At 42.8% G+C, this 21,294-nt stretch overlaps 1 protein-coding gene across 10 annotated transcripts in view; it reads right to left on the bottom strand.

Annotated features, from left to right (window-relative positions):
- The window catches only part of epb41a (erythrocyte membrane protein band 4.1a), a 161,180-nt gene extending 141,327 nt beyond the window's left edge, over positions 1-19,853 (bottom strand). For 4 of the 10 annotated variants that reach the window (XR_007041018.1, XR_007041017.1, XR_007041016.1 and 1 more), the window contains exon 1: positions 19,722-19,853. Coding sequence is in view for 6 of the 10 variants with exons in the window: in XM_047383888.1 (XP_047239844.1) it covers positions 19,722-19,731 (10 nt within the window). In the remaining 4 variants the exon portion in view is untranslated. The remainder of the gene's footprint in view (positions 1-19,721) is intronic. The other 6 variants (XM_047383888.1, XM_047383889.1, XM_047383885.1 and 3 more) reach the window with 4 other exon arrangements.
- Positions 19,854-21,294: the final 1,441 nt, after the last annotated feature.

The following is a 21,294-nucleotide window of genomic DNA, read 5'->3' as shown; positions in this document are numbered from 1 at the left end:
TTTCAACGTCATCGGCCATTTTGTACCGCAGGATAGCCTGTTCCTACAAATCCCGGCGGGCTCTGTGTCTGATATGACGGGGCGTCCCAAGTCTGACGTCACAAGACACTATATAGGAAGGCGCCCATTTTGAGGGCTCGCCTTCAGCTGGAGACCGTGACGCGGTGACCACGCAACTGAAGCATTATATGGAGAAGAGTCCCGAGTGGATTTCATTTATTCTCCTTCGTTGGCCAATGAAAAATTCATGAACGAGGTTTCTGGAATGAAAGGCCAGAAATTTCACTTTGCCGATCGAAGACGTGAGTTTATCACGTCACCAAAACCATGGAGTTTCAAGGAGACGCAACTTTCCCTCCATGCTCGGTTCTAGTCGACTGCTGACGGTCAGATCATATTTTTCCTTTTTGCCAAGGAGGACTAAAATATGTTGGACCATTTGTTTGCTGAATATTGGACCATTTGCACGTTGCTGGACGCCACTATGCCCTTTTCAACGTCATCGGCCATTTTGTACCGCAGGATAGCCTGTTCCTACAAATCCCGGCGGGCACTGCGTCTGATATGACGGGGTGTCCCAAGTCTGAAGTCATAAGACACTATATAGGAAGGCGCCCATTTTGAGGGCTCGCCTTCAGCTCGAGACCGTGACGCGGTGACCACGCAACTGAAGCATCATCTGGAGAAGAGTCCGGAGTGAATTTCATTTATTCTCCTTCGTTGGCCAACAAAAAATTCATGAACGAGGTTTCTGGAATGAGAAGGTCAGAAATTTCACTTTGCTGATCTAAGACGTCAGTTTAACACCTAACCAAAACCACGGAGTTTCAAGGAGATGCAACTTTCCCTCCGTGCTCGGTTCTAGTCGACTGCTGACGGTCAGATCATATTTTTCCTTTTTGCCAAGGAGGACAAAGGACGAAAATTGACCGCTCTTCCCGAAGTTAACTCTCTCCAACTCTGCTCAGAAGGAAGAACACAACAAGTAAAACCCATCCTTTATTTTTATTTCTTTCTTAGAAAGTCTGGTAGAGCGGGTTTAGTGCGATTAGATTCGCCATTTAATCTAATGTGTTCTGAATTATATGTGCATGCAACCTTTTTATTGAAACTTTGATGTGCTGTGTTGGATGTCTGGAAGCCGCTGTGCTACCCAGCTTTGTGTGTGCTTTGCGGGGTTATTTACCACCTGGGAGCAAGCGCAGGTGCGCTGTGAGACTGGACTTTTATAATAAAATGGTGTGGAAACAATCATCTCATTTTGAACGTGACTAAAACAAAGGAGATGATTGTAGATTTTAAGAGAAACAGGAATAAGTCAAAAACTATTTCTATCATGGGAGAAGAAGTGGAGGTGGTGGAGGAGTATAAATACCTCGGTGTTCACCGGGACAATAGACTAGAGTGGAGATGCAACTGTGAAGCCATCTACAAGAAGGGACAGAGCAGACTGTACGTCTTGAGGAAGCGTAGGTCCTTTGGTGTTTGCAGCAAGATGCTGCATATCTTCTATAAGTCTGTTGTGGAGAGTGTGATCTCTTCTACCATCATCTGCTGGGGAAGCAGCATCAGAGCCAGGGACTTAAAAAAGCTCAACAAGCTGATAAAAAAGGCTGGTTCTGTTCTGGGGACTCCTCTGGAACGTCTGGAGATGATTGTGGAAAGACGGATTCTTCATAAAATGAAGAACATTATGGAGAACCCTGAGCATCCTCTTCATGAGACTGTCCTACAACAACAGAGTGTCTTCAGTCAGAGGCTTCTTCAGATCTGCTGTAAGACGGAGCGCTACAGGAGATCCTTCCTGCTCACAGCCATCAGCATCTACAACGGCTCTTTGAGGAAACCTTCATAATATGAGCTACAACAACATTTAATTTCCCTTTGGGATTAATAAAGTATTTTTGAATTGAATTTGAATTGATAACCTCATGGTGAAATTCACCATTTTCTTTGTCTTCAAAATTACTGCCTACTAGCTTGCCGCCAAAAGTTTTATAATGATTTGTGTGCTCACCCCATGCAGAGTTGGGGGATGTTTTATGACTGAATTGCAGTTTGAGCTCCGCTCCCAACCTCCACTCACCACTACATCCCTTTGTCATATTATCATTTTGCCGGTGGTTTGATCCCATACTGCTGTTTTGCTTTATTTTGTTTAGTTAGATATTTTACCCCTTTTGTATAGAACTTTGCATGTTTGAGTAGGTGAAGATTATTAAATCGGAAGAGCGGATTGTATCAGGGCTGTGATTTAATAAATGTTCACATAGATAAACAGAAGGCGCTTTGTGTTTATTATGTGCAGGAGTGATTCGTCAGTCAAAATTTAATTTAATTTAATTTAATTTCCCTTTGGGATTAATAAAGTATTTTTGAATTTGAATTGAATTGAAATAAGGTTGAAGTTCCACACGTTTCGGCAGAAACGGTCGATTAAACAGTGACATTTCTGGTAATAGTTATTAATTATTACTGAGTATTTAACGGTTGTAATTATCAAAGGCGTTGAGCCACAATTACAACACCAAAAGACATTTCTGGTCTTGATTCATAAATGAGGATTTTGGTTAAGAAATTAATTTAGTCAAATTATGATTTTTAATTATAATTATTGATAAAGATTAATTAATCAATAATCATAATTCTAACAAATATAAGACATATTTTCAGTTGTTTCACACTTGTTCTGTATATAATTCCACATGTGTAAATTCATAGTTTTGATGCCTTCAGTGTGAAGCTACAATATTCATAGTCATGAACATAAAGGAAACTCTTTGAATGAGAAGGTGTGTCCAAACATTTGGGCTGTACTGTATATATATATATATATATATATATATATATATATATATATATATATATATATATATATATATACATATATATATATATATATATATATATATATATATATATATATATATATACATATATATATATATATATATACATATATATATATATATATATATATATATACAGACAGACAGACAGACAGACAGACAGACAGACAGACAGACAGACAGACAGACAGACAGACAGACAGACAGACAGACAGACAGACAGACAGACAGATAGACAGACAGAGACAGATAGATAGATAGATAGATAGATAGATAGATAGATAGATAGATAGATAGATAGATAGATAGATAGATAGATAGATAGATATGTGAAGCTCATATATGTACTAGCAAGGTGTATTGGGTACACTTTGCTAGAACCGGGTTGGACCCCCTTTTGCCTTCAGAACTGCTTTAATTCTTCATGGCATTGATTCAACAAGGTACTGGAAACATTCCTCAGAGTTTGGTCCATATTGACATGATAGCATCACACAGATGCTGCAGATTTGTTGGCTGCACATCCATGATGCGAATCTCCAGTTCCACACATCCCAAAGGTGCTCTATTGGATTGAGATCTGGTGACTGTGGAGGCCATTTGAGTACAGTGATATCAAAGTCATGTTCAAGAAACTGGTCTGAGATGATTCGTGCTTTATGACGTTGCGCGTTATCCTGCTGGAAGTAACCATCAGAAGATGGGTACACTGTGGTCATAAAGGGATGGACATGGTCCCTTTAACAATACTCAGGTAGGCTGTGGTGTTGACATGATGGTCAATTGGTACTAAGGTGCCCAAAGTGTGCCAAGAAAATATCCCCCTCACCATTACACCACCACTAGCCTGAACCATTGATACAAGGCAGGATAGATCCATGCTTTCATGTTGTTGATGCCAAATTCTGACCCTACCATCCGAATGTTGCAGCAGAAATCGAGACTTATCAGATCAGGAAAACATTTTCCAACCTTCTATTGTTTTGGTGAGCACTGTGCGAATTGTAGCCTCAGTTTCTGTTCTTAGCTGACAGGAGTGGCACCCGGTGTGGTCTTCTGCTGCTGTAGCCCATCCGCCTCAAGGTTCTGCATTCAGAGATGCTCTTCTGCATGCCTTGGCTCTAACGAGTGGTTATTCAAGTTACTGTTGCCTTTCCATCAGCTCGAAACAGTCTGGGCATTCTCCCCTGACCTCTAGCATGTGGCATGTGATTGGTTAATTAGAAATTTGCGTTAACAAGCAGTTAGACAGATGTACCTAGTAAAGTGGCCAGTGAGTGTATATATATATATATATATACATACATACATATACTGTACATACATACACATACTGTACATACATATACATGTATATACAAACATATATATACACATGTACATTCATATACACATAGATACACATTCTGTACACATAGCCTTTCTATATATGTACACAATTAATTAAAAAAGGTTATGTGGAGATGGGGGTGGGGGTAACTGGGCCACTTTTCAGCAGACTGACTGCAGTGGGAAAGAAAGTGTTCTGGTGATGTGAAGTCCTGGTCCTGATGGACCTGAGGCTTTTGACGAAAGGGAGGAATTGAAACAGACTGTACCCAGGGTGAGAAGGGTCGACTGCAATTCTAGCGTCTATGGGTCCAGGAGATGTAAATTTCCTGCAGAGATGGAAGGTTGCAGCCAGTCACCCTCTTCGCTGAGTGTATGATCTGTTGCAGCCTGGCCTTGTCCCTGGCTGAGGCTCCCGCAAACCAGACTGTGGCAGATGATGTAAGAGTAGCCTCAATGACAGCAGTGTAAAGGTTTACCATCATCTTCACCGGAAGGTGAAACTTTTTCAGCTGCTGCAAGAAGTATATCCTCTGTTGAGCCTTCTTGGTGATGGTTCTGATGTGCTCCTCCTAGTTCAACTTTTGGGTGATGGTGGAGCCCAGAAGGGGGAAAGACTCTACAGAGTTCACCCGTGTGTCACAGAGGAGGACAGGGGGGAGGAGGTGTGGGTTCTTCCCAAAATCCACTATCATCTCCACCATCTTGAGAGGGTTAAGCTCCAGATTGTTTCTTCCACACCAGGACACCAAACAGTTTTTCTCCTGTAGGCTGACTTGTCTCCATTAGTAATGAAACCGATAAGAGTGGGGTGGTAAAACTTCAAGAGTTTGTCAGACTGATGACCAGATGTGCAACTGTTGGTGTACAGGGAGAATAGAAGTGGAGAAAGGACACAGCCTTGGGGGATGCAGTATTGATGATCCGAAGGTCAGAGACAAGCTGCCCCAGCCTCACAAAATGCAGTCTATCCGTCAGGATGTCTGACATCCAACTGCACAGGGGGTCAGGCACATTCAGCTGGAAGAGCTTGTCTCTAAACAAGGCAGGAACGATGGTATTGAAGGCAGACCTGAAGTCCACAAACAGTACCCTAACATAGGGTCCTGGGGGAGTCCAGATGCTAAAGGATGAAATGGAGAGCCATTTTTAGAGTGTCATCTGAAGATCTATTAGCTCTGTAGGCAAACTGTAAGGGATCCGGGAGAGAGTTTGTGATGGTCTTGGTAAGTCAAGACAAGGCGTTCAAAAACTTAATGACCACAAAAGTCAGGGCGATGGGTAATCTGTATCATTAAGACCTGCGATTCTTGTTTTTTTGGGGACTGGGACAATGGCGGACATCTTGAAGCAAGCTGACACATGACAGGTCTACAGTGAGGCATTAAAAATGTCAGTGAACACTGCAGACAGCTGATTGGCACAGTGCTTCAGAAGGAAGGGGTGACAAGGTACGGTAAATACCGCAGCCTAGCTGGGATTCAGTCATTTAAATACTCTTTTTACATCTCCCTCTTTAATAGAGAGGTGTGAATGATGGACAGGACGGAGATGATGTGGTGTGAAGCTCTGCGGGGGATCCAGGTGTTTTAGTAGACAGGCAGCTGCTGATCAATTGCTGGTAGGTGAAGGTGTGGGGGGTGTCTGGGCTGTCCCATTGTTTTTCAAAACGGTACTAGAACTGGTTCAGGTTGTTGGCCAGACACAGATTGTTTACACAGCAGGCGGCTTTAGGCTTGTAATTACTAATTACCTTCAGCTCTCCAGACAGAGGCGGCGTCGTTGGCTGAGAATTGTTGATTTCTTTCTCACCATAAAGTGATTTAGCGCTTCTTACATCTTTTTTGATGCCTTCACAACAGGTTTGCAGTGTTTTACTTTCTGCTTGTATGTAGGAATCAAATGCATCATAAGGTGGTCAGACTGCCCAGAGCAGCACGAGAAACAAAATGATAAGCCCTGCTGATGATGGTGTCGCAGTGGTCCAGAACACTCCCCTCTCTGGAGTGGCCCCTACAAAATTTTTTGTATTTGGGGATTTTGTTTGGAAAGATTGCCTTTGTTAAAGTGCCCGAGAACAATAGCTATGGCATCCGGGTTCGACCGTTCCACATCCACATTTGCCTGAGGGGGAATGTAAAAACCGACAAGAAAAAGGAGGAAAACTCACAGGGCAAGTAGAAGGGTTTACAGGGAACAATGAAGACCTCCAAGTCCAGGGAACACTGCTAGGACAGTACTGTTACAGAAAATCCCAAGAAGCACTGGACATAGTCCACACCCACGGAGACGCACAAGTGCACCTGAATGCCTCCATCTTCTGTGGGGCCTCCCTTTCTTATGGTCCTCCTTGGTCAAAATGGCCAGTAAATCCACAGTAGATGTCAGGAAAACAAGGAAATAAATCCACTGGGATAGTAGCTCTGATATTCATGAGCTATTCCCTGAAGTAAGAGCCCCTGAAACTGTGGCAAAAAACTGAGTTAAAACAAAAAATAAGGCAAAGGAGCACCAAAGCACAGAGGCAGCCATTCGTGACCCCATCTTGCACATGAAATCCTAACAGAAATAACTTAAGGTATACAGAGAATATAGAATACCTTGGAAACTACAGAACAATCTGACAAAAAACTCTAAACAATGAGCAGTAATAAGCTATAAACAATGAGCATTGGAAGCAATGGAAGTGGAAAAAAGTAATAAAAGTCCAAATAACTACACAAAAAGAAAATCAAAAACCTCCACATCATGACAATACAGTTATAAAAACCTATTTTCTGTTTTTCAGAACCCTACATCTTCTAAAATTCTAACCATTAATATGAATTAGGATCAAGAGATCTGAAGATTAGGAAGTTTTTTTGACCTCCCATTGACTTGGAAGGCTAGTATAGCAAGATTAACTGTGGACGCAAGAAGAAGCTGTCTGAAAGGGATGTTCGAGTGCTAACCCGGATTGTATCCAAAAAACATAAAACCACGGCTGCCCAAATCACGGCAGAATTACATGTGCACCTCAACTCCCCTGTTTCCGCCAGAACTGTCCGTCGGGAGCTCCACAGGGTCAATATACACGGCCGGGCTGCTATAGCCAAACCTTTGGTCACTCATGCCAATGCCAAACGTCGGTTTCAATGGTGCAAGGAGCGCAAATCTTGGGCTGTGGACAATGTGAAACATGTATTGTTCTCTGATGAGTCCACCTTTACTGTTTTCCCCACATCCAGGAGAGTTACGGTGTGGAGAAGCCCCAAAGAAGCGTACCACCCAGACAGTTGCATGCCCAGAGTGAAGCATGGGGGTGGATCAGTGATGGTTTGGGCTGCCATATCATGGCATTCCCTTGGCCCAATACTTGTGCAAGATGGGCGCGTCACTTCCAAGGACTACCGAACCATTTTTGAGGACCATGTGCATTCAATGGTTCAAACATTGTATCCTGAAGGCGGTGCTGTGTATCAGGATGACAATGCACCAATACACACAGCAAGACTGGTGAAAGATTGGTTTGATGAACATGAAAGTGAAGTTGAACATCTCCCATGGCCTGCACAGTCACCAGATCTAAATATTATTGAGCCACTTTGGGGTGTTTTGGAGGAGCGAGTCAGGAAACGGTTTCCTCCACCAGTATCACGTAGTGACCTGGCCACTATCCTGCAAGAAGAATGGCTTAAAATCCCTCTGACCACTGTGCAGGACTTGTATATGTCTCATAGTTCTATTTTTGTGGTGGACCAAAAGGCAGACAAGCACGGAGAAAAGCAGAGAGGTGGTCGAAAACTCCTTTAATTTAAAGCGAGTCCACTTACATGCAGGCGAGGTGCAGGGTGACAAGATTATCCAGTTCAAGGACAAAATCCAAAAGACATCTCATGAAGACATTGAAAAGACATAACACCGCGTGGAACAAAGGACGAAGGCAAACTTAAATACAGACAAAGGTGGACAAGAAACAATAGGGCAGGTAATCAGAGGAACAGGGAACAGGTGACACAAGGAGGCTGGGAGGCAGAGGGAGCAGGTGAAACAGATTAACCAATAAGGAGAAACACAGACCCAAGCAGAACAGGAGAAAAGATGACTAGAATAAAAGTAAACAGTAACTAAAGCTAACCTGTTAAAGGAGGAATTGGAGAATAAAGATAAACAGAAGAAACAGAGCTAAGAGGGACAATGAATGTTGACAACTAAAAGAGGAAAACTAATGATGAGAGGAGAACAGACAGGGAGGCAAAAGGAAACCAGAATTGTCAGAACACAAAGTGATGAACAAGAATACAAAACTTCAAACAAGAGCATCTAGTAAAACAAAAACACCAAACCACAAACAAAGTCCAAAATCTCCCATCCTGACAATACGTCATTCCCAAGACGAATTGACGCTGTATTGGCCGCAAAAGGAGACCCTACACCATACTAATAAATTATTATGGTCTAAAACCAGGTGTTTCAGTTTCATTGTCCAACCCCTGTAGATTCATCTTGATTTCAACTGATAAGCCTACATAACTCTACATAGGAAAATATACATTGCATGTCCAACTTTATTTTTGTTTATTCGTATAACATTCATCTTCCTCTGCTCAACATAACAAAATCACAGAATATATATGGCATTAGCAGAGAAAAGAATCTTGGATTTCCTGCTTAAATGCACTTACACCTATTAGTTTTCATGATGGTGCTTCCCAGATGACCAACATCCACTTCAGCATGTTCAAAACATGTGAAGATGAAACAATTTGTAATGATACATTTACACAAAATGAGTGTACTCAGTGAAGAGCTGGAAACAGATGCAGTTTTTGGACGAAACTGAGCTGCATCTGCATCTGATCCCTCTAATTTTTAAATAAGATGTTGCTAGAAGGTTGCTTTATCTATTTTTTTCTATTTTTCCCACCTGTCCAGTACCGTTATTAGATGGATACCATATAAAAAAAAACCTATTGTTCATTTGCCTATTTGTGTCAGGGCAATTTTGCTCTACAAAAACAGGATTCTGAGATACTCCGCCCCCTGTTCCAACGAAAAAGTCCTCTGCATTTAATCCGCCCAGCCGTGGGATTAAATAAGGTCTGAACTGCACAGAACAAAGGAGACAGGTGAAAACTCAAAATCTCAGAATGCACAGTATTAACCCATTTTTGTGACACACCCCAGACAGGAGGAAGTTTCATAACTGGAATCCCAGTGACGTCATAGAGCTACAAAACTCTGGCGCGCAGCAGTAGTCTTTCTCTTTATCCACAGCTCTGCACTAAGGATGCACGATATATCGGCAATGACATTAAAATTGATCATACAAAGTAAGGTTACTGTTGATAGGATGAGTAGCATAAAAGATGCTTAAAGTCACAAAACGCTCACCAATATCCATCATGTAATCCAGTTTTTTCCTGATTTGTCTGGTTCGAACCACTTCAGCCATTGTGGTTCTTGATGTAATATATTTTTAAAGTTTTAAGTTTCACCCGGTGTTGCTTAGGTGTTCGTTGGTAGCCCTCAGGGGCCCTCAACTCAGACACCTCTTAGAATACTTTTTCAATTCTGGTTGCTTTGTCCAGCTTCTTCTGTATCTTATTCTCAACCACCAAGCACAAAAATGTCTACACCTCGTTCTTGGACCACAATGTCAATATTAGTACTTCCATTTTCTTTCAATATCACAATATGCTCAGTCGCTGTTGCTAGTTTTTTTTTTATATGGCGGATCTGATTCTTGAAAGGGAGTTGTTCGAGTTATGTGACTACCCCATCACTGACCAACAGTCTTCTGATGTCGCGTTTCCAGCATGACTCACCTCGCATGGAACTACATCCAACATGGTATAAAAAATAGTGACGGCTCCATGTAACTATTACTGATGAAAAATCCTAATAAGTTAGAAGTGCCGAGCCAAGCTGCGCTAACTAGAGACCAGTGGAAAAGGGCCATAAGTGCTAAAAAGCAACACAGGGCAGCCCCCAGACAAAAGGCACAAGGCACCAAGCCTGCCACCTGGAAGCAGAATTATTCAACCACAACTCACAAGATAATAGATGTTCTATAGTATAGGAGGCCATCCCTCCCCAAGGCAGGAGAAGTCCAGGAGAGCTCAGTATGTATCCATTAAATACATAATCCAAATGACATATCTCTTTACCACCATGTTGAAAAGTTAAGCTCTTTTTTATTTACCAGAATGTACAAATTGTTTCTGATGGGTTAAGGGGCTAACGGGTACCGCTCAGCATGCCGCAGCCCAGGCTGTGGCAGAGGCAAAAACTCGGGCCTGGGAGGAGTTCGGTGAGGCCATGGAGAAGGACTACCGGTTGGCCTCAAAGCAATTCTGGCAAACCGTCCGGCGCCTCAGGTGTGGCAGCAAATATGTCAAAGATCTAAAAACTTGGATGACTTTAAATTTTCTGCTTCTAAATTTAGACAAGACAGAAGTAGTTGTCTTTGGACCGCAATCTTTGAAAAAGAAACTGCTTAGTCAATCAATTAATGTGGACGGCATTAAATTGACATCTGCTGATAAAGTAAAAACCCTTGGTGTTATTTTTGACCAGGACATGTGATTTATCCCATAAACCACATGTCCTGGTCAAATCCCATATTAAACAATTTAGGATTTCCTTTTTTCACCTCTGGAATATTGCCAAAATTAGAAATATCCTGTCCAAGGCTGACGCTGAAAAACTAGTCCATAAATGTGTTACTGCACGGCTGGACTATTGTAATTCTTTACTATCATGATGTCCACAAAATGCAGTTAAAAGCCTTCAGCTGATCCAAAATGCTGCAGCAAGAATTCTGATGAAAATTAAAAAGAGAGATCGTATTTCGCCTATTTTAGCTTCCCTTCATTGGCTCCCTTTTAAATCCGGAATATAATTTAAAATTCTCCTTCTCACATATAAAGCCCTTAATGATCTTAACTCCATCATACATCAGAGATCTGATTATTCCATATATACCTAACAGAGCACTTTGTTTTCAGACTGCAGGTTTACTGGTGGTTCCTAGAGTCTCTAGAAGTAGAATTGGAGGCAGATCATTTAGTTATCAGGCTCTTCAACCCGTCTACTTTTAAGGCTAGGCTTAAAACTTTCCTAAATGATAAAGCTTAATAGTTAGAGTGGCTTAGGTTATCCTGAGCTATCTCTGTAGTTATGCTGCTATAGGCTTAGGCTGCTGGAGGACATAATGACCACTTTCACCCTCTTCGCTACATTCTCACACTACTCTCCAATTTTGCATTATTTGCTGTTATTTTAGCTTCTAACTTCATGTTCTCTCTCTTTTCTCTTCCTAGAAGCTACACCTGCCCTGACTCTGTGTCTACCTGTGACACCTTTCTGGAGGGGGTCATCGTCCAAGCTTCTGCTGGCAACAACTTAATGCTCACCCTCTACCGATGATCCACATGGCCTGGGCCTGTCTTTCAGTGTTTAACCCTTTCTCTCTCCTAGACATAGCTACTGACTTCTACTGTGGCTAACTATGTGCTTTCTTTCAGACTCTGACTCTGACTTTGAAAACTGGCTCAGAGTTTATCTGTTTTTTCTTTCTAGATGAAACGACTAAAGGAGCTACTTTACTTTTCCTTCCCATAGAAAGTACTCCTGGATCCGTGTTCTGTGTTCTTTTTGTGTCTCTGCTCTGTTCTCTCAAACCCCCAGTCGGTCGTGGCAGATGGCTGCTCACACTGAGCCTGGTTCTGCTGGAGGTTTCTTCCTGTTAAAAGGGAGTTTTTCCTCTCCACTGTCACTACATGCATGCTCAGAATGATGGATTGCTGCAAAGTCAACGCCAGTGACTGTCCACTGTCTCTACATGCTCATCCAGGAGGAGTGAATGCTGCAAGTCACTGACTCGATGCACTCGGGGTTTCGTTAGATAGAAAAACTTTTTATCCAATTTGAAAAAATAACTGAATCTGACTGCACTGTTCAATGGTTAGAATTAATTGGAATGTATGTACCTGACTTTTGTGAAGTGCCTTGCAGTTACGGTGCAGAGATGCGAGTCGATGACGTAACCCCTACCGTCCCAATTCTCCAATTTTGCACGCTTGTAACCTGCGCACTTCAACTCCTACATGCACTTGTACAAAGTACACACTTCATAGAGGGCCGTAGGGTGTAGTGTGGGAATTGGGACAGGGCCTTTTAACTCACTCCATTCAATATGTTAATTTAGCCATATAATTGAAAATAAGCCTAAATGCTAACGTTAGCTTAAATGCTAACATTAGCATGTTGGCTATCACTAGCATGTTGGCTAAATTTAACTTAGTCCATCTATAATGCTTATAACAGCCTATATGCAAAGGTCTATGAAACTGCCCTTTAAAATTAATTACTGTTGTCTAGCAGTTGGAACAGTAGTACATGCTTTTTAAGTACCCAACACAAGAAACCCGCCATGTACTGTAGTTGCCTCCTATGAAGATAGTCAAAGGGTTAGTGGAAGGGTCATGTTTAGGTCACAGAATTAAATTAAAATACATGGAAGTCAATGAAAAGTCCTCAAAAAGATAGTAATCCATGGATGTCTGTGTGTGTGTGTGTCTGAGTGGGAGACAGGGAGAGGAGAGGCAGAAAGTAATACAGAATCACAGACATAGTGCTGGGTTACCGTCACGTGACCCGGATGATCTCTCAGAGAGAGAGAGACACTAAAATTCTTGCCCATTCTTCCTTGCAAAACAGCTCGAGCTCAGTGAGGTTGGATGGAGAGCGTTCGTGAACAGCAGTCTTCAGCTCTTTCCAGAGATTCTCGATTGGATTCAGGTCTGGACTTTGACTTGGCCATTCCAACAACTGGATATGTTTATTTGTGAACCATTCCATTGTAGATTTGGCTTTATGTTTTGGATCATTGTCTTGTTGGAAGATAAATCTCCATCACAGTCTCAGGTCTCTTGCAGACTCCAACAGGTTTTCTTCCAGAATGGTCCTGTTTTTGGCCCCATCCATCTTCCCATAAATTTTGACCATATTCCCTGTCCCTGCTGATGAAAACCAGGTCTTCTTCCACATGTTTGGTGTGTCGTCCAGGTGGCTCGTGGCAAACTTTAAACAAGACTTTTTATGGATATCTTTGAGAAATGGCTTTCTTCTTGCCACTCTTCCATAAAGGCCAGATTTGTGCAGTGTACAACTGATGATTGTTGTCCTATGGACAGACTCTCCCACCTCAGCTGTAGATCTCTGCAGTTCATCCAGTGTGATCATGGGCCTCTTGGCTGCATCTCTGATCAGTCTTCTCCTTGTTCGAGATGAAAGTTTAAAGGGACGGCCGGGTCTTGGTAGATTTGCAGTGGTCTGATACTCCTTCCATTTCAATATGATTGCTTGCACAGTGCTGCTTGGGATGTTTAAAGCTTGGGAAATCTTTTTGTATCCAAATCCGGCTTTAAACTTCTCCACAACAGTATCTCGGACCTGCCTGGTGTGTTCCTTGGTCTTGATGATGCTCTCTGTGCTTTGAACAGAACCCTGAGACTAACACAGGGTAGGTGCATTTATACGGAGACTTAATTACACACAAGTGGATTCTATTTATCATCATCAGTCATTTGGGAAAACATTGGATCCTTCAGAGATCCTCACTGAACGTCTGGAGTGAGTTTGCTGCACTGAAAGTAAAGGGGCCGAATAATATTGCACGCCCCACTTTTCAGTTTTTTATTTGTTAAAAAAGTTTGACACATCCAATAAATTTCATTACACTTCATGATTGTGTCCCACTTGTTGTTGATTCTTCACAAAAAATTGGAATTTTATATCTTAACGTTTGAAGCCTGAAATGTGGTAAAAGGTTGAAAAGTTCAAGGGGGCCAAGTACTTTCCCAAGGCACTGTATCCCTCCCCAAGCAGAGGCCCGACCGAGCCCAGGGGTCCAGGCCCTGGCAAGCAACCACCAGGAGTGAGCCACCACACACCAAAGCACCCAGCCCCGGATACCGAGAACCACAAGTACACCGGGAGGGCAGAGATACCAACCACTGGCAGGTAGTGTGGCGGGGAGGGAATAGGCCCACATTCGATAGGGCCCCAAACTGATTCAGGAGAGATTGACACTTTTAAAAACCAGTATATTTTATGTATTCTGTTACATCTTGTTCAGTATGTTTGATATATCGAAGGTTTCCAAGACACCCACTGCTGGTGAAATGCTTTGCGGAAGCTAACAGAGGACCTTTCATTATATGTTATGTTTTTCTGTTTTTGAAACATGTCCTGTCCCGTTGGTCCTTGGCAGTTTCGGGGCAGATTTCTTCTACAAAAGGAGAGAATGGGATTTTGTTCCTGTTGGTGTTGTTTCCACAAGGGAAATAGCAACAACAACCACAACATCAATGACAAATAAAATAATGTCAATTAAAATGGTATTGACATTGAATCAACTTGGTAGTTGTTTCTTAATGACATGACCACCTAACCACACCTTACCACCGTCAGTTTGGTGGCAAGATGCATGGATACTGACATAGATGCAACCGTTAAGCATGCTGACCTGACACAAAAGTGGTAAGAAACTGGCGGTGGTGTCAGGCCTGCTGCTGAGCCATGACACTCACACATGAACCTCATCACCCAGATCCGAAGCAGCTGCTATGTCAGGACAGATCCTCCTCCTGCATGGTGTCAGATTGTCCTGTAACCCTATGTGGAACACCTTCAGGCCATTCATTTAACTTCAAGTCGAGTTTGACTAGATAGCTAACCTGTCTGCTTTCTCCCTCGTCTAGTTATCCTGCCTGCCCAACCCACACCAGTCCGAACCTGGACCCAATGGCCCCCACCCTGGCTGATTTGGATTTCCTGGCTTTGACCTTCCGCCTGTCTGACCCTGAGAACTTGGACCTTCCTGCCTGTTACTTTGGATCACCCGGATCTGACAATTGCCTGTCTGACCAACAGAGACTTATTAATAAAGTCAAATTGTCTGTGCTTACTGCTTGGTCTCAGTGTCCATATGTGCTTGAAGCATGACAGGACAATCTGACCATCAGTATGGAACCAACTGAGCAGGAGCCCGCTTTCCCTTCTGAGGCCCACTCCCTGAGGGATGTCATAGCCCACATTAGGACTCACCGGACTGGAAAAGGCCTGTCATACTATTTAGGTTGAACTTGTTCAGCTGACTGCACAAGTAGAGACCACTGCTGTGGTGGAGTAGCTGGATCCCAGTACTCATAAGCAACTCCAGCGTTTCTTGGGTTTCATTTATCAAACGTTTATCAAGAACTATAGCCTTGTTGGTCAGCCACTTAACAGACTCCCCTCCATTAAGCAGCCCTTTGTGTGGTCACCAGAGGCAGCAGCAGCCTTCAAGAAATTAAAACATTTGTTCTCTTCTCCACCAGTTCTCATTCAACTAGACCCCTGCAAGCAGTATATTGTGGAAATGGATGCTTCGGACACTCGAGTGGGGGCAGTCCTTTCCCAGCACACTGACCCTGCCCACAAGTTACTGCTCTGTGCTTTATTTTCTAGAAGGCTAACCCCTGCTGAGTTGAACTACAGTGTGGGGGATCGGGAACTGCTTGCTATGAAACTGGCTCTGGAGGAGTGGCGCCACTGGGTGGATGTTTCAGCTCAACCGTTTGTCGTTTGGAATAACCACAAAAACCTGTCCTACATTCAGTCAGCCAAGAGACTAACTCCACGTCATGCCTGTTGTTCATTGTTTTTTTCAAGATTTAACTTTATTCTGACTTACACACTGGGCTCCAAGAATGCTAAGCCAGATGCGTTGTCCCGCCAGTTCGACCCAGAAGCACAGAGACAGGAACCCAAGGATATTCTGTCATCTTCCTGTGTGATGGCTACCCTCTCCTGGGAGATAAAGAGGTTAGTGAGACAGTCTCAGCAAGAACAGCCTACTCCAGGAGACTGTCCTTCCAATTGTTTGTTTGTTCCAGAGAGGGCCTGCCCTAAAGTGCTCCAGTGGCCTCATCCCTCAAGATTCGCCTGCCATCTTGGGGCGCAACATACCCTCACTTTGCTGCAGCGACATTTCTGGTGGCCATCCATGGCTCAGGACACCCGTCAATATTTCTCCTCCTATACCATCTGCAATCAAGGGAAATCCAACAACAAACCACCTTCTGCTTTTCTGCGTTCTCTGCCCATCCCAGGAAGACTCTGGTCTCATATCGCACTGGACTTTGTTACAGGTCTGCCCCAGTCCCAAGGTAACTATTTTATTTTAACCATGGTTGACCGGTTCTCTAAAGCTGCCCATTTTATAGCACTAGCTAAGTTACCCACAGCCACACAGACTGCTGGCCTTCTAAAACTCCATGTGGTCTAGCCTTATGGCATCCCCATGGACATTTTTTCAGAGGACCTCAGTTTACATTCAGGGTCTGGTATGCCTTCTGCCAGGCTCTGGGAGCCACAGCTAGCCTTTCTTCCTGGTACCATCCACAGACCAAGGGCTAGACTGAGAGGACAACTCAAAACTGGAGGCTGCACCACGTTGTGTCACAACCAACAACCCAGCCTCCTGGTCCCAGTATTTACCTTGGGTGGAATATGCTCCCTAACCAGTACCAGCAACAGGTACTGACCCCATTTGATGTTTGCTTGGGCTGTCAGCCACCTCTGTTTCCCTCTCAGGAGCAGGAGCTGTCCGTCCCCTCTGTTCAACACCACTTTCGGCGGTGTCATCAGGTCTGGCGGAAGGCGCAATCTGCTCTCTCCACAACCGCTGATCGCAACCACCATCTTGACCTCTCACACCTGCTACTAAGCCATGACCTTCACACCTGAACCTCATCACTGATCTGCAGCAGCTGCTCCTGCACGGTGTCAGATTGCTGTGTAACCCTATGTGGTAACACCTTCAGGCCATGCATTTAACTTCAAGTCAAGTTTGACTAGATAGCTCACCTGTCTGCTATTGCCCTCTTCCAGTTATTCTGCCTGTCCGACACGCACCAGTCCAAACCTGAACCCAATGGCTTTGACCTTCCGCCTCTCTGACCCCGAGAACTTGGACTTTTCTGCCTGTTACATTGGATCATTGCAATCGAGGCAGTTTATTGTGATATGCATATTTTGATGTTGCAAGATCAAAAATAATTTGTGATATAACGTGCAGCTCTGGTGTGCAGGTAATTGTGTGGTTGTGTCAGGGTCCATGCTCTAGTCCACGAAAGTGCATAAAATCACCTTTTCAATCCCACTCATAGGCTACGTTCACAGTGCAGGTATTAATGCTCAAATCCGATTTTTTCAGAAATCTAATTTTTTTTGTGTGGTTGTTCACTTTATTCTGCAAATGTTGCGGCTCCAAACTGGCCCGCATGCGCATAAAAAAAATAAATGTGTCATCAAGCGCAGCACAATAGTAAACACGGAGAAACAGGTGTTATGGTGCACAACAGAAGCCATTTATTGTCAGCAGGTGCTGTGTGGGAAACACTTGAATAAAAGGAGAGTGAAACTATTTATTGTTCCGCTTTAGGAAGATCTGACTGCCAATTCAGCACAACAAACTGTTTGGATGCGGAGACACCGCCAGCAATGGTTGGGCAGGGATGTTAAGAACTTTACAGAGGCCGAGTTTACTCAGAACTTTATCATCAACGAGGGCAACTTTTAGTCATATATGTCAGCGCCTCTCCTCTCAACTCCACAGGCAGAAGACTTGATGTAATCCACTGTATCAGACTGGGGCAGGGGCAGATCGTCACATGCTTGGTAACCTCGATTGCAATTTAAGCCCTTTGTTTGAGTGGTTGTATACGAATCTTACAATACAAACCACATCCCACATCCAGACGGTTCCTATGAGCCTTTCAGTTAGGCTTGAATTAAGTTTTCTCTCTGTTTATTTACGAGTTCTAACGTCCCACTGTCTCTCCACAGAGCAGTACTATTCTAGCCCCCCGTCTGTTTTCGTAACCGCTACCGTTTCCTGCTGAGCGGTGCAAAATTGAGACGAATGCAATGGAAAGTGACATCAAAGTCACATCTAATCTGCTTTGGTCGTTCTCACTCGAGTCACATTCCAAAAGCTCAGATACGAGTCAGATTCAGGACCACATATGAATGTGGCTCGAATGTGACTTGAAAAAGTCAGATATGGGCCAGTTCTGAGGATTCACACTTGTTCTAAAATGTCTGACCTAGTCAACTGAACAAAAATCAGATTTGGGCTACATTTGCCTGGAGTATGATCGGGTCCATAATTTACTCGCAGTAATTACCATGACTGATAAATTAACTACAGTATCTCTAGAATATGGGAGTATGGCTGTCCCAATTCTCGCATTTCCCTTGTGTCACTGAATCCTGTTGATGATTCGAGTGTGTAGTGTGTGCCAATTCTGCAGAGTGGTGTTTAGCCCCCGCCCCTTTAGTGCCCTCAATCCACACTTCGGCTAGGCGCGCATCTAAGCAGAGTTCGCCGAAGTATATTACCCACAATTCACTGCTACAGGTGACATTTTGAGCAAAAACCAATCACAACAATCAATGTAATCAACCATGAAATCATAATAATAAGAACTGCCTAAACTTTAGACAGCAAGCCGACAAAAATATTTTTTTACTGGTTTTCAAGGCTCAATATTGTAAGACGCAACTGGCCTAAGGGTGATTCTGGGCAGTCAGTAGCCCATAACCTCCTTCGCTTTCTGCACTTTCTTGTCCTCGTAAAAATAGCTTTGTAGTTTTAAAATATTTTTTTTAGCAGCAAGACTGCCAAAATAGCGACGGTCCCGTCATTTTTGATTTTGCAGTTACTGTGCAGAGGTGCAAGTCAATGACGTAACCCCCACGCACTTCAACCCCTACGTGCACTTTTACAAAATACACACTTCATAATGTGGGCATTGGGACAGGGTCTATATATCAGTTGGGTCTATATATCAGTTGGAGTCTGTACTTTAAATTTATAATCCTCCCGAAATATGACTAATGGCTCCCCCGTATAACATGTTTTTTGTTTTTTTGCATCTTTGTAGATCATAGTTGTTTAATTTCTAGATGATTACAATATTACATCAGTCCAAACATGAAAAAAAATAACTTTTAATACACAAGCATGTTTAACAACTGCTTAAATGCTATTTTCAAAAGGAACTTTTAAACTGATATATATAGAGAGAAAGAGACAGAGAGAGAGGGCGCGGGGAGGTTACTCTATGTTAACACACTGGCCTAAAGTAGGCCAAACAATCACTGCATAGAGAAAATAAAATCATCAGTGTCGCTAAATTACCCGCATCCCCCCACTGTTAATATTATAACAAAAGGTTGTAATTCAAAAGGAATGAACTGAGACCCTACTGCTGGATTTACCCAATCACGTCTCCATAATTCCCTCTGGTGGAAAAACAGATATTGGGCCGATGTATAACGGCTATATCGCAATGTAACAGCAATGTTTGCAGACTTTCTGCACAGCGCGGCCTGGGTATGAAATTGGTCATTGTCAAAATATGTGTGCGATGATTAGTAATATTTGTTAAAACAGCCTCAACCTGTCAGATTTTTAGGGCACTGCAGATTCATTCAACGCTACTTTACCTACGACCATCCATGCTGCTGTAAATCACCGCTTTGTTAGATGTTCGGTCCAGATATGTAAGATTGATTTTTGCTTCTGGATACATCCAAAGCGTTTATGCCGGGACTGGAGGTGTAACTACCTGTCTGCAAATGGCGCTGGATGTAAAAATGTCAACAACTCACCGTCTTTCTTAGGATCATCCAGAAGAATGCAGAAAAAATCCGATCTTCACCGCTTCTAGAACAACACAAGAGACGAAATGTTAATTCAGCAGCATCAGAAAAGAGCGGCTTTAACAAAGCGTTAGGGTACCTTGCGCGTCCAAAACAAGTATGTAATTTCTCTCAGTGTTGTCTGACAGGAGAGGACCAGTAGTGGACTGTGATGATGGTGCGTGGGCAACCGCCTGCTTGCACATCGAAAGCAGTGTGTTCTGCCTTTGCCGCTGGAGCTTGGGAGAAGGAAGCACTAAGCAACTGTACTATAACTGAAAACATTGACAACAAAAGAAGCAGAGATTAATAATATAAACCAGCCAGTAAGACACCAGCCTGTAAGATATTACCCAGGGCAAAGTCGCCACGAAGCTTCCCTGTTTTTTGAAAAGAGGGTTGACGTTTTATTTAATAACAAAAATGTAGTTGTGAAAACAGCCAATGTGAGCTGTGCAGGAAGCATCATCTGTAACCAGGGGTCCCAGTGCTTCAGTCACTTAAACAGAAGGAAAGGGGGACGGTTATAAAAGCATATTCAAATTTAAAGTAGCAGGCAAGATTGTATTGGCTGAAGTAATATGTGTTTGTTTTTTTCAGGTGTTTTGTATTCAGTCATGGTTGTATCTTTCTGATGTAATGGGTGGCTTTGACTTATTGGGTCTCATGTAGACTTCTGCTGGGATTTTCAATACAATGCAACATGCATCCGAACATTATTTGTAAATCACAGAGTTGATAAGGCCTACTTTCACAGGACAGCCTGTTATACAAAAATATAATGGGTCACAAAAGGGTTAGACTTTTTCAAAAAAATTGTTTTTGTAGAAATTACAGCTTCACAAAAAAGCACAGAGTTGCTAGTCACAAACCTCATGTCCAGTTGAGCTCCAGGTTCTGCTGGACGGAGTTCGGCATTGCCAAAGTCTGAGGGATGTTACACCTCAATGTAAAAAGTAACACGAGTATTCAAGGTAAAGTGGAATGTGCAGAGGTGGGTGGTAACTTGTTACATTTACTAAATAACATTTAATTGAATAATGTCTTGAAAAGAAATTTCCTTGTACTTCACCAAAATATTTACTTCTGCTTGAATCCTGAAGTGATGCCACTCTTACCTGGTTACGATTTCTGACTATCCTCCTCATCTATAATTACTTTGTTTAAATTAAAAACAAGGATGTTTGACACAAAATGCACCAGATGCAAAGCTATACAGTGCATGTTAAATTGTTTTAACACAAGCTTAATTGTCTTAATGTTATTTTCTAACTGCTGAGCCTGCTGTGCCAGTTGGAGGTCAAGTACATATATAATTAACAGTATATATTGTACTTTGCACTGTTCTAACATATACATGACCTAAGTTTTATGCGGG

This window comes from Girardinichthys multiradiatus, chromosome 13 (assembly GCF_021462225.1).
Source record: "Girardinichthys multiradiatus isolate DD_20200921_A chromosome 13, DD_fGirMul_XY1, whole genome shotgun sequence".
NCBI lineage: Eukaryota > Metazoa > Chordata > Actinopteri > Cyprinodontiformes > Goodeidae > Girardinichthys > Girardinichthys multiradiatus.
The sequence above is the reverse complement of the archived record's forward strand: the minus strand, read 5'-3'. Positions and strand labels throughout refer to the sequence as shown.